The sequence below is a fragment of the Chrysochloris asiatica genome, unplaced genomic scaffold, assembly GCF_000296735.1.
Source record: "Chrysochloris asiatica unplaced genomic scaffold, ChrAsi1.0 scaffold00001, whole genome shotgun sequence".
Classification (NCBI taxonomy): Eukaryota; Metazoa; Chordata; class Mammalia; order Afrosoricida; family Chrysochloridae; genus Chrysochloris; species Chrysochloris asiatica.
This window is the reverse complement of record NW_006408519.1, coordinates 29,630,976-29,645,087: the sequence shown is the minus strand read 5'-3', so window position 1 is coordinate 29,645,087 and position 14,112 is coordinate 29,630,976. Positions and strand designations below refer to the sequence as shown.

The window sequence follows — 14,112 nt, the reverse complement described above, 5'->3', positions numbered from 1 at the left end:
CCCAAGTACTAAAACAGTAAATTGTTACGTACAGTAAATATCAAAAGTATCTGCTTACCTGTTTGCATACAAGTCAAAAACATAGATATTTCCTTGATGGTCCCCAGCAATTAAGCAGTCGCCTGAGCTATCAAAAGCCACATTCAAAAATCGTAAAACTTTTGGAAGATAATCAGAGGTATTGTGAATGATGTTCACTATTATTCTGTCAAAAACAAAACACATTAAATTCTGTCAACCATTACTCGTCACTATGAAAAATGTGACCTTTATATTAATTTTTTTTCTACTCATACATCCATCCCTCTCCAACCTTCTTCTCTCCCCTGGATTCAATCTTACAATGACTTCTGAAAAACAAAGACATGGGCTTTGCCCTCACAGAGCTTACCGTTTAGTAGGGAAGACAGATATTAAACAAATAAGCAAACAGAAACATATTTATAAGGTGTGATTGAGAAAAAAAACAGGGCGTGATAAGAGAACGAACAGTAGACTGAGGAGCTAAATTGCTTAGACATGTAGAAACACGGATGGGATAATGAGTGAAAAGTTTTGCAAATCATAAGCTACTATTATGTAAGAAACTTTTCAACATGATATGCTCTGGTAGCGTAGTGGTTACAAATCGGGCTGCGAACCGCAAGGTCAGCAGTTCGAAACTACCAGCTGTTCCGCGGGAGAAAGATGAGGCTTTCTGCTCCAGTAAAGATTTACAGCCTCGGAAACCCTGTACAGGGTCACGATGAGTCAGAATCGACTCCACGGCACATAACAACATGCTAATTTACCGTTTTCTGAATGAGACTTTCTGATACAGAAGGTTCTAAAGGGAATCAGGAGTTTGATGTTCATTTCTAGCACAGCTACCGTAATAACCCGTGAGGTCAGGGGCAGTCAGCCCAGCACTGCACCGCAGCACCCGCCCACTCCACAGCCCGCGCCCTTTACCCGTCCCGAGTGGCGGGGGCTGGCTTGCGGTGCCATATCTTGCCGCTCTCCTTGTTGCCCAGGTCTGTGCTCTGCATGACTAAGCCCCCGAGTGACAGAGGACTCAGGACCCGCCGCGGTCGTCCAGGGCCAGGTAGGTAACCGCCTCAGCCTTCCCGACACGCCCCGGGCTCCGGCCCGGGAAATCCCAGCGCCCGCCCCAGCCACTGGGGCCCTTGGATCGTACCAACCGTGCGCAGGCACAGGCCCTTCAATTTACAACCAATCGGAAACACGTTCTCAAACTTGACTCGGGCATCCCCTCCTGTTCCGGACATTGGAATCGGCCAACGAGCTTCTCTTACACTCGGTCGTCCCTCTTAGGGAGCCGGTCTCGGGACACAAAGCCTTCTGGGAATCGTAGTTCTTTGCGAGCGGAGCGAGGTTGATAGCAATGTTGTTTGTTGATAAATGCTGTTGAGTGAATACTGACTCTTAGTGACCCTGGATAGGGTTTCCAAGGAGCGATTGGTAGGTTTGAACCACTGACCTTGCGATTAGCAGTCCAGTGCTTATCTTACAGTGCCACCTAGTATTTTGCACCCTGCGAACCTTGCCGGAAGCCGGCTGGCAAAAAAAAGTAGGTTTCTCCGGAGGATCCTTCATTCTGTTCTAAACATTGTCTAGGTGTTAAGGATTCCTTGAGTGAGAAACTCTCTTTCAGAATTTGCCTTCCTTCCTGAATGGGTTTCGCTGAGAAATCAGAGCTTAGTTCCTTCCTCCTTTGTAAATAACTTTTCGTTTACCAAAGCTCCTCTAAGGATTCTTTCCTTGTGTTTGGCTTTGGAAAGTTTCATTATGTCTTGCGGATTTTCTTTTGGGGTCTATCCTATTTGGGGCTTATTCTGCTTCTTGAATATTTACTATCTTTTCATGATAGGGAAGTTTTCTTCTAACAATTCTTCAATAGCCTTTTTTTTGGTTGCTTCCTGTTTTGGAATTCTGATCACATGTAAATTATTATTGATGATGTCCCACATAAATCTTTCTTCAGAGTTTTTCCTTATTTTTCTATGATTGTTCTACTAGCAGACTAGTATTGAGAGATTTGTCTTCAAGCTCATTAATTCCACCTTCCACTGATACAAATCTAATCCTTTCCTCTTCCTATGTATTATTTATTTCTGGAATCTTAATCTTCTCGATGTCTTTGCTACTTTTGTATTCTTTCTGATTTTTCCCATTTGTTCTCGTACGGTTTTCCTGAATTTATTAATTTTTTTTGGTGTTCTCCTTGCTTTCGTCTGCAGCCTTTTCAATATTTCTCTCAGTTCATTGAAGGCACCTAAGTGTCATTCTTTTGAATTTTTTACCAGATAGTTCCAATAAATTTTCTTTCTCAGAAATGTTTTCTGGCTCTGCATTTGGGTCACTTGTTTGACCCACTCCGTCTTGTTTCTTTGTGTGAACTGAAATTGTCTTCTCTAAGACACTGTCCTGTTGTTGTATTTGTATTTAATTGATGTTGTATGTTGTTGTGTTATTAGGCACTCACCACCTGTCTCCTGGTGTGTGATAAAGAATGGAAGTGTATGCCCTGTTCTCTGTCAGCTCTTCATGGAACATGGGTCAGGGTGGGCTTGGCTGGTGTTGGCTGCTGTCTATCATTGATCAGGTGGCATGGAATTGGCAGTGGCGTTTGTCCAGTGGGTGGGGATGCAGGGGTTTGGTTATGGCTGGGTTGTATGGGCATGGTTGCTGTCTCCCATCAGGCAGGGCAATAAAGTACATACACACAAAAGAAAAAACAAAAACAAAAACAAAAAACCTCAAACAACAGCAAAAAAGAAAATAATAAAGGAAAAAACCACAACAAAAGGAATATAAGAACTAAAAAGAGAAAAAAGGGAAAGCAAAAGTCAACAAGGGAAGAGAAAATTAAAAGAAAAACACAATAAACAAAAACTAAGGAGAGAGAAGCAAATAAGAGTATTGTTGTCCGGAATAAGCTCAGGTGAGCAGAAGGAGCCAGGTGGGGAAGGATCACCTGCAAGATCCTTAGAGGCTCAAGCGCCCACCCCGCCCTGGCCCCTTAGTGGTGGGCCCTGCCCAGCCTTGATCAAGGCGATCCTCATCTTCAACAACCACAGGAGGTTTGTAAAAACAGTGTATGACCGGTGATATTTGCATAAAATGATGGTAGTCCACTTTTCTTGATCTGTTTCACCATCATCATGATTATTTTTCAATTCAGGAAACTGACAAGAGGCTTCAGTAATGTGTCCATATTCCAATCCAGAAAAGAAACAATGTCATGCCCCACCAGTTACACTGACATCAGAGAAGTCTTCTTGTAAAAATGTATTTGGCACTTTTAAGTGCTTTATCCACCATTCGTCTGCCAGTTTGTTGTACTGTGGTGGTTTGTCTGTTGCTGTTATGCTGGAACCTATGCCACTGGTATTTTAAACATCAGCAGAATCACCCATGGTGGAAAGGTTTCGGTTGAGCTTTCAGAGTAAGACAGACTAGGAAGGAGCGGTGGACGACTTCTGAATGTTGAGCCACTGAGAATCTTATGAAGAGCAGCAGTACATTGCCAGATATAATGCTGGAAGATGAGCATCTCAGGTTGGAAGGCACTCAAAAGACGACTGGGGAAGCGCTGCCTTGGGAAGTTCATTGGGAGCGTAGTGGCTTTGTAGGCTAAGCATTGGACTGCAAACCATAAGGTTAGCAATTTGAGCCCACCAACCCCTCCATGGGAAAAAGATGAGTGTTTCTGCTTCCAAAAAAGATTTGTAGCCTCAGAATTCCTATGCAGGGTCACTGTGAGTCAGAACTGATTTAATGACACTAACAACAAGAAGTGCTTTATGCATAAGACCACATTTAATTCATTGAATCCTGGCAGCAAACCTATGACCAAGTCATTTTGATTCACCTGGAATACAGATTTCTGGGATCAGAATTGGGATGACCTACTCAGGACATTGCTGTTAGGTGTTTTTGTTGTTGTTGTTGTTGTTGTTTTTGTTTTTAAGTTTTTATTGTGAATTAAGTGAAAGTTTACAGGGTAGATCATCAGTTTTATATTCAACAAATCATATACGTTGTTTCATTACAATGATTATAATCCCCTCCATGTACCTTCACTTAACAATATTTCTCTCTATTCATTTTAGTTTTTTTTTTTCTTTTAAGCACTCAGGCATATATAATAATTTGCACCACCAAAGGGCACATTCTGTAAGTCTGCCTCCTGGCCACCAGCTATCAGTCTCTCTCTTTCCATGAATCTATAGTCCTCAGCTGCTCCCTCTCTCCATGTCCCTATCTCTGTCTCCATCTCTGGTGTCGCTGCAGTAAGTGTTCTTTTGAACCTTGATGGAATTAGTTCCCTGAAGTCACCTTCAAGTCAACCAATAGCTCACTATGACCACTTAGCAGTGTTTGGCCTTAGGCATTGGGTTCTTTTGGAAACATATCTTTGTGCTTGAACCTCTGGCAGTTTCCTGTCAATGTACTGATGGAGCCGTTTTTTAATTATCTTTAGCAAAATTTTACTTGCATGTAATGTTAATGATATTGTCTGATGATTTCCGCATTCCATTGGGTCACCTCTCTTTGGGTCACCGCATTCTGTTGGCCTAAATATGGATTGGATTTTTCCAGTCAGCTGGCCAGTTAGCTGTCTTCCAAATTTCTTGACATAGATGAGTGAATGCTTCCAATCCTGCCTGTTTGTTGAAAGATTTCAATTTGTATTCCGTCAATTCCTCGTGCTTTGTTCTTTGCCAATGTCTTCAGTGCACCTTCGACTTCTTCCTTCTGTATCATTGACTCTTGATCATATGCGACCTCTTGAAATAAACATCAACCATTACTTTTGGTTCAGTGACTCTGTATTCCTTCCATCTTCTTTTGATGCTTTCTGCATCATTCAATATTTTGCCCAGAGAACCCAATACCTCAAATCGAGGCTTGAATATTTTCTTCAGTTTCCTCAGCTTGAGAAATGCTTAGTGTGTTCTTCCCTTTGGTTTTCTAACTCCAGGTCTTTGCATATTTCGTTATAATATTTTACTTTGTCTTCTCAATCTGCCTTTTGAAATTTTCTATTAGGCTCTTTTACCGCCTCATTTCCTCCATTTGCTTTAGCATCTCTACACAGAAGAGCAAGTTTCAGAGTTTCTCCTGACATCCATTTTGGTCTTTTCTTTCTTTCCAGTCTTCTTAATGATCTTTGGCTTTCTTCCTGTATGAAGTTCTTCATGTCATCCCATGTCATTCTGGGTTTGGGTCTTTAGTGTTTAATGCATCAAATCTGCCCTTCAGATGATCTCTGAATTCAGGTGGGATACGTTAGGGTGGGGTGTGTGTTGAGTGCTGTTGAGTAGGTTCTGACTCATAGCGACCCTGTATGGGTTTGAGCCACCAACCTTGAGGCTAGTAGTCCAGTGCTTATTCCTTAGTACCACAGCAGGAGTCCACCCTTAATCGAATTTTGGTTTATCACATAAAATCACATCATGTGTGATAACTACATCTCAACTGAAAACCATTGAGAATCGTGGCCCAGTCAAGTTGACACAAAACCTTAACAATCACAGAAATCATACCTGGTAAAGTAGAGGGTCAATGAAACAAAGTAAGACCCCAACAAGATGGACTGACACAGTGGCAACAACAATGGACTCAAACGCGACAACACTTATCAGGATGGCACAGCATTGTTAGCATGCATAGGGCTGCTATGAGTTGGAACTGACTTGAAGGTACCTAACAGCAATATATCGAAGGAGCTCTGGTAGCGTAGTGGTTACGAATCAGGCTGCGAACTGCAAGGTCAGCAGTTCAAAACTGCCAGCTGTTCCGCGGGAGAAACATGCTCCTATAAAGATTTACAGCCTGGGAAACCCTGTACAGGGTCACTATGAGTCGGTTCTGACTCCACGGCACATAACCACCACCACCACCACCAGCAATAGCAACACCTCAAAAAATTTCTCATACTTCTTCTAATTCATTCTACCCCATCCCACTCTGCCTATAGGCAGAAACACTGATCTGTTTTCCATACCTTAAAGTAATTAGGATTTTATAGAAATTTATATTTATATTAATGGATTTATAAAAATGCACTTTTTTTTGGTCTACCGGGAGGTGGGCTACTAACTGCAAGGTTAGTAGTTTGAATCTACCAGTCGCTCCGCAGGAGAATGATGAGACTTTCTGCTCCCGTAAAGCTTTACAGCCTTGAGAACCCAATACAGGGTCTTTGTGAGTTGGACCTGGCTCAGTGCACACACAACACCATCACCTGTTTTCACATAGTAGACTTATTTTGAGACCCATTAGTATTATTTGGTGTATTAGTAACATATTCTTTTCTATTGCTGAGTAGTAGCCCATGAATCACTATATTACAATTTGTTTACCCATTTACTTGTTAATGGAGATTTGTGCTGCTTTTAGTTTTAAGCTATTACAAAGAAAATTGCTATGAACATTCATGAACAAGTCTTCATCTGAACATAGGGTTTCATTTCTCTTGGGCAAGCACATTGTAGTATGTAGTAGACTTATGGCCCTGATAAGTATCAGTCCCTGAAACCTACACAAGAGCATCTCGTTTTATTGTGCTTTGCTTTATTGTGCGTCATAGTGATTTGTTTTTTTTTTTTTTACAAATTGAAGATTTGTGGCCTCCTGTGTCTAGCAAGTCTACTGACACTATTTTCCCAACAACATGTGTTGGGAAACTTTGTGTTTCTGTATCACATTTTAGTCATTCTCACAATATTTCAAACTTTTTTGTAAAGCGCCGTAGGATAAGTACTCAACCTCAAGGTCGATTTGAACCACAAGGTCAGCAGTTCAAACTCACCAGCTGCTCCACTGAAACCCTATACAGGGCTGCTATGAGTCAGAACTACTTGGATTTGCACTTAACAACAATAACATAACAACACTGCACACTTAATAGACTACAGTATAAAGTAAATATAACTTTCATATACACTGAAAAACCAACAAATTCACATGACTTTAATACAATATTCACTTTATTGTGCTGGTCTGGAATCGAACATGCAACATCTCTGAGCTTTGCCAGTAAAGGTTACCTTGATTTTGACTCCGTGAAACTGATTTCAGACTCCTGGTCTCCAAACTCTGAGATAGTAAATTCTGTTATTTTAACCCACTCACCTTTTGGGAATTTGTTACAGAAGCAACAGAAAAATAATACAGAATACAATGGCTGGGTTATATGGTAAGTAGCAATCCTACTAAATTAGCTATCTATGGTTTCAATAATGCTGTAACAAAGAAACAAAACCCACCAAACCTCCATGGCATTCAAGAATGTATATTTATTGCTCATGCATCTGGGATCTGCCCGGCAGCTTCACTGAACTTGGCTGGCCTTAATGAGTTGTCTGGGGTTGGTTGGTCATCAGCTGATCAAAGTTGGCGTCAGGCAGGGCAACTGGTGAACTCAAGTGTGTTCCATGTGTCTGTCATCTTCCCTCAGGCCAGCCAGGGCATGTTCTCATGGAAATGGCAGCCGTGCAAGTGAACATGCAGACACACACTCCTAGGCTGGGAGCTGGCACACCATCAGGTTCACCACATCCTGTTGACCTAATCAAGTCACATGACTGAACTCAAGAGCAGAGAGTTACACTCTGCCCATAGCAAGACAATATTGCAAGTGCCAAGGAGGGCATAGATCCAGGTAGGAGTGGAGAATGGGAGCATGTAATCTACAGCACCTACCATGCACCTGGGGGAGAGGAGATCCCAAATTATTTGGTGAACAGCATTAACAACTCCTCATTGTCACTCTCTAAAACTCAGGACTCTTCCTCCTTCTCTCTTCTAAAACTTTCCTTGGAGGTCAGGAGGCAATAGCGTGCTTACCTGTCACCTCCTATTATACAGTTCAACTTTGAACAACTGTTTCTTAAGGTCTTTTCCCCATTACCAGGAATTGCACAACCAGAAGAGTACTGTACACAGAAAAAGAATGAGTTTTGGAGGTAGGTCATTACTATAGCCCATTCTGAATAATACACTAATTTTGTGCCCATTTTACAGATGAGGAAACTAAGGCTTGGAATGCTAATATAGCTCGCCCAAGATTCAAATGTAGACCTCTCTGGTTCCATTACCTCAATCTGTCTTCAAGAATGTATATTTATTGCTCATGCATCTGGGATCTGCCAGGCAGCTCCATTGAACTTGGTTGGGCTCAATGACTTGTTGGGGGGGTTGGTTGGTCATCAGCTGATCAAAGTTGGCCTCAGGCAGGGCAACTGGTAAACTCAAGAGTTCTCAACTGAAAGCTCTACTTCTCTGCTTTTCATGCCCCAGACTGGTGTGGAGTTCTGTAATTCTTCCAAAACGCTGATTGCCTACATCAGAAAATAATTTCTGGCTAGCCTGGGTAACAAATCTCTGGGAACCTGTATAACAAGATTCTCATCCAAACTTTTTGTAAAAAATATCTCTTAATACATGATTATTCATTTTTTAGAGGAAGTGTTGGCAAACAAAGAGGCTCTCAATGTGGAGAGCACTTAGAGGTAGAGCTGGGAGGTAGAGCTGGGAGCGAGTACCATAGAATTAATTGTAGACATGTATTCTCCTGTTTGCCCGGCACTAAGGCCCACTTCTGGTCACATGATTAGCCCAGGGGTGGGGCCTGACTCAGCAGAGCCAATCAGAGCCCTATCCTGGGCGTCTTGCGGATGTGAGATATTTAGTAGCAAAGCCTGGGAGTTGCTAGAAGCAATGGCTCCAGCTTTGGGGAGCTGGCCAGCCCGAGAGAGGGGAGCCGAAATTTAGGAAAAAGCGGAAATAAAGAGAAAGAAAAAGACATTCTGGCAGCATTCATGTCCCTGGTTGCAACTGTCCCAGAAGTTCTACAGGCTTCTTGCCTTTCCTATATTCTGTTTGCTTGGGCTAAGACAATATTTAGTTCTAAAGTAGATGGAATTAAGGAGGTATCAGGAGATGGCTATCTGTGGTAGTTATGTGTTGTGGTGTCGGTTCCGACTCATAGGGACCCTGCATAGGGCTTTTGAGGCTGTAAGTCTTTACTGGAGCCGAAAGCCTCATCTTTGTCCCGAGGAACGGTTGGTAGTTTTGAACTGCTGACCTTGAGGTTAGCAGCCCCACTCATAACCACTACGCTATCATAACTCAGGTTAGAGACGGAAATAGTTTTGTAAAAGGGCACGGAGATTTGTGAAACAGGTGTCTTCCAGAAACTGGAGGAACTCAGTGAAGTTAAAGCCCTGGACGCACAGGAAGTCATTGTTCTTTGTTCATTATTCTCTCTAAGTGTTTCACCCGTACAAAATCCTCAGTAACCTTGGTGATGATGATTACAAAACAATAAAACAATGTTATGATGAAAGGACGGGCTTCAAAAAGACCGTGCAAAAATGGAATGAAAAGAGAATGGGATTTTTACATGAACTTTTTGAAGCTCCCATGTATAAAATATAAAATTACAATGAAAATATAATTAAATAATAATTATTAGTATGGCTACTACATGGGTGAAAAGTATAGGAGGATGTTGTTGTTGTTGTTGTTAGGTGTTTTCCAGGCCATTCCTACTCATAGTGACTTTGTATACAGTTTCTGAGCCTGTAAATCTTTGAGAACAGAAAGCCTCATCATTCCCCTGAAGAGCAGCTTGTGGGTTTGAACTGCCGACCTTGTGGTTCATACTGACCTTACAGTCCAGTGCTTATTCTACAGTGCCATATCAGGACTCTGGTAGGAGGATAAGAGTAAGAAATATACAAAAGTCAGATTATAACAGTGCCTGATCTGCCATTCTAAGGACTTAGACTCTAGAGAAACTTGTAGTGGTTTCTAGATACATCTGCAATTGGAAGATTGCTTTAATGCATTTGAGGTTTGTGGCAGAAAGAGAGTGGGAGATGTTCTAATTGAGACAAACGGTGATGAGGGGTTGACCAAATCAGTCACCATAGAAGGAATCCAGGAGTGAACAGGAAGGTGACAAGGGAGTTTTGGCATGCTGTGTAGGAAAGCAGACATTGCAAAGGAAACAGCTCTGTTTCATCAGTAAAGCAGACAGATGTGCCATAGTATATGCCAACTCAGGCACCGTTCTCCATGTGCTAGGTGGCTCAGCTGCTTGGCCGTGTAAGGGGGAGGAAGGAGGCAGAAGTCATTATAGGTGAACCACGGTGATGACGTACGACACCTTCCCCGCAACCCCTTTAAATGTGAGTCAGAACAGAAAAAGAAAATCAAAGAGATAGGTTCCAAGCTGCTTAAATAAATATTTATGGCTAGGTATTCTCATAAAATATACATGAAAGCAACCAAGGGCAGTGTTTCATTTATAATCAAAAGGGTTTTGGCACTTACAGATGAAATAGTAAAGTATCAAAGGAGGGGGAGCAAGATCCTTCCCACATACAAAGAGCAAATGGCTGACAGAGAGAATAACGCTCCCTATTTGATCAAAGAATGTTTCCATGTAGCAGGAATTATCAGCTTCTAGGTGGCACAGGAGAGGAGTCCTGGTGGTGCAGTGGGTTAAGTGTTGGACTGCTAATCAAAAGGCTGGTGGTTCAGACTTACCAGCTGTTCCAAGGGAGAAAGATAAGGCAGGGTGTTTCTGTAATCTGTAAAGATTTACAGTCTTGGAAACCTTATGGATCAATTCTACACTGTCTGTTGGGTTGTTATGATTTGGAATCAACTTCTCTGGCAGTGGGTTTGGTTTTTTTGGAGGTGGCAGAGATGGTTTGTGTTCAACTATTAATTTCAAAGGGTTGGCAGTTCAAATTGATCCAGTGGGTTCACAGAAGAAAAGCCTGGTGACCTACTTCCCTAAAGATTACAGTTAAGGAAACCTTACAGAGCGGTTCTACTCTACAACACATGGAATCACCATGAGTCAGAAGATACTCCATGGCAAAGGAGTCCCTGGGTGGTACATACAGTCAAGATGCTAACCAAAAGGTTAGAAGTCCTCCCAGAAGGGTCAAAGAAGAAAGACTTGGTGATCCACTTCCTGAACAATTGCCACTGAAGACCTTATGGGGCATAGTTCTACGTTGGCACACATGGAATTGTCATGAGTTTGAATGGACTCAGTGGCAACGGTATCAAGTTAAAGTTGTCCAAAAAAACAAGGACTAGAATAACCATGGTATTAAAAGTACCATGGACTGCCAAAAGAACACACCAATCTGTGTTGGAAGAAATACAGCCAAATGCTCCCTGAAAGCCAGGAGAGCCAGACTTTGTCTCTCATACTTTGGACCAGTCCCTGGAGAAGGATATCATGTTTGGTAAAATGGAGGGTCGGAGAAGAGGAAGACCCCCAACAAGAGGATTGGCATAGTGGTAGCAGTGACGGACTCAAATGCAGCGATTGTAAGGTTGGTGCGGGACCAGGCAGTGTTGGGGTCGCTATGAGTTGGTTCCAACTCGATGGCACCTAACAGCAACAACAACAGAATCACCTCTGCTTACCCACAGCTGTGTATAATTCCCTTTTACAGAGGTAGAACACTTTTATTCACACTTCTCTGTCAGTTTGTCATACTGTGGTGGCTTGTGCCACTGGTATTTAAGATCTCAGCAGGGTCACCCTTGGTGGACAGGTTTCAGGTTAACTTCCAGACTAAGAGACTAGGAAGTAAAAGAGGCAGACTACTTCTGAAAGGTTAGTTCCTTAAAACCTTATGCGTAGTAATGTTGTTAATGTTGTGAAGTGCCATTGAGTCTGTTCCGACCCATTGAGATAGATCTTGTATAGGGATTCAGAGGAGCATCTGGTAAGCTTGAACCATCAATCTTGCAGTTCAAATGGTTTTGCAGCCTGGCACATTAACTCACAGTGCCACACCAGGATTCCTATGCATATTAATAGAACACAGTAATGAAACCGTGCAAGAAGATGAGCCCCTCATGTTGGAAGGCACTCAAAATATGACTGGGGAAGAGCTGCCTCATCAAAGGAGACATAATATTAATTATGGATGGAGCAAACTTTTGGGGTCCTTCATCTGCTGATGGGGCTTAACTCAACATGAGAAGAAACAGCTTCAAACATCCATTAATAATTGGAACATGGAATGTATGATGTATGAATTTAGGACAATTTGTTGTTGTTGTTGTTAAGTGCCGTGGAGTTGGTTTTAACCAATAGTGACCCTGTATACGGTTTCCAAGGAGTGTCTGGTGAGCTTGAACTGCCAACCTTGAGGTTCAAACCAACTTTGCAGTCCAGCATATTAACCCACAGCGCCACGCCAGGACTCCTAGAAGTTGCCAAAGATGAAATCGAATGCATGAAGATTCCTAGGCATTAGTGAACTGAACTGGAATGGTATTGACCATTTTTGAATCACAATCATATGGTTTACTATTCCCAGCACAACAAATTGAAGAGAAATGGCATCACATTCATCATCAAAAAGAACATTTCAAGATCTTTCTTTCTTTTCTTTTTTTAAGACAAATCTCAGGATATTTTAATTTATCCTCAAAATACTTAAAGAGTGCCGGTTTTAGTTCTTTGGAAGAAATCTAGTTAATTAGGCAACAGACCCTGGAGTGTTATGATGTCAATCATAGAAGGTATAGTACTAAATCAACACATCCATCTTGGCTAAGATGGAAATCCTACCTGTTCCTGTTTTCTGGGCTCTTACCGCTGGTCTGGTTGGTGGTTCAATCTCACCAGTTGTTCCTTGGAAACCCTATATAGGGTTGCTATGGGCCAGAACCAACTTGACGGCACTTAACAACAAAAACTACCACTGGTTAGTCCAAAGTTACTGTTGTTAGGCGGCACTGTTGTTGTGAAGTGCTGTTGAGTCTTTCCAACTCGTACGTTAGGGTTTCCAAGGAGCAGCTGGTGTTCTCTGAATAAACTAATAAACCACTGACTGCCCTTGTGGTTCAAACTGACCTTGCAGTCCTGTGCTTATCCTACAGCACCACACCAGGACTCCAAAGCACAGTAATCCTACACACAACAGAAACACTGCTCAGTCTTACACCATCCTCACAGTGGTTACCTTTGAGCCCAATGTTGCCGCCACTGTTTCAAAACATCTTGCTGGGGAAAATCATCCTCTCTCTCTCTCACACTTCACTTTGCCACCATTAGAACCTCTCCAGGGACAATATGTCCAAAGTAAGAGAGAGAAAATCTCATCATCTTCTTTTCTAAGGAGTATTCTGGCTGCTCTTCTTTCAAGACAGGTTTGTTTGCTAATTTGGCAGTTCAAGATATTTCAATATTTTTCATCAACACCATTATTGAAGTGCTTGCTGAAAGTGAAGAGGACTTGAAACATTTACTTATGAAGATCAAAGAGCACAGCCTTCGATATGGATTGCATCTCAATGTCAAGAAAACAAAAATCCTCACCACTGGACCAATAAACAACATTCTTATCAATGGAGAAAAGATTGAAGTTGTCAAGGACTTCATTCTTGGATCAACTATCAACACTTGAGGAAGCAGCAGTCAAGAGATCAGATGACGTATTGCATTGGGCAAATCTGCTGCACAGGAACTTTTTAAGGTATTGAAGAGCAGAGATGTCAGCTTGAGGACTAAGGTGCGCCTGACCCAGGCCATGGTGTTTTCAATAGCCTCATATGGATGTGAAAGCTGGACAGTGAATAAGGAAGATCGTAGAAGAATTGATGCCTTTGAGTTGTGGTGTTGGAGGAGAATACTGAAAGTGCCATGGACTGCCAAAAGAACCAATAGATCTGTTTTGGAAGAAGTGCAGCCAGAGTGCTCCTTGGAGGCCTGGATGGCTAAGCTTTGTCTCTCCTACTTTGGACATATTGTCCAGAGGAAACAGTCGCTGGAGAAGGATGCCATGCTGGGTAAGGTGGAGGGTCAGAGAAAAAGAGGAAGACCCCTAATGAGATGGATTGGCCAGGTGGCATCATTGATGGCGTCAAGTGTGGCAGCGATAGTGAGGTTGGCCCAGGATCGGACATTGTTTTGTTCTACTGTGCATGGGGTCGCTATGAGTCGGTTCCGACTCGATGGCACCTGACAACAACAACAACATAATTGAAGTGCATTGATTCTTCTCTGGTTATTGTTATTCACTGTCCCATTCTTAAATGCTTATGAGGCCATTGAGA

At 42.3% G+C, this 14,112-nt stretch overlaps 1 protein-coding gene across 1 annotated transcript in view; it reads right to left on the bottom strand.

The window, feature by feature from the left end:
* TBC1D31 (TBC1 domain family, member 31) overlaps window positions 1-1,036 on the bottom strand; it is a 54,437-nt gene extending 53,401 nt beyond the window's left edge. Inside the window, exons 1-2 of the mRNA XM_006830832.1 lie at window positions 952-1,036; window positions 59-205 (exon numbers count right to left, since the gene is read on the bottom strand). Coding sequence (XP_006830895.1) covers window positions 59-205; window positions 952-1,028 — 224 coding nt within the window. The 5' untranslated portion in view covers window positions 1,029-1,036. The remainder of the gene's footprint in view (window positions 1-58; window positions 206-951) is intronic.
* Window positions 1,037-14,112: the final 13,076 nt, after the last annotated feature.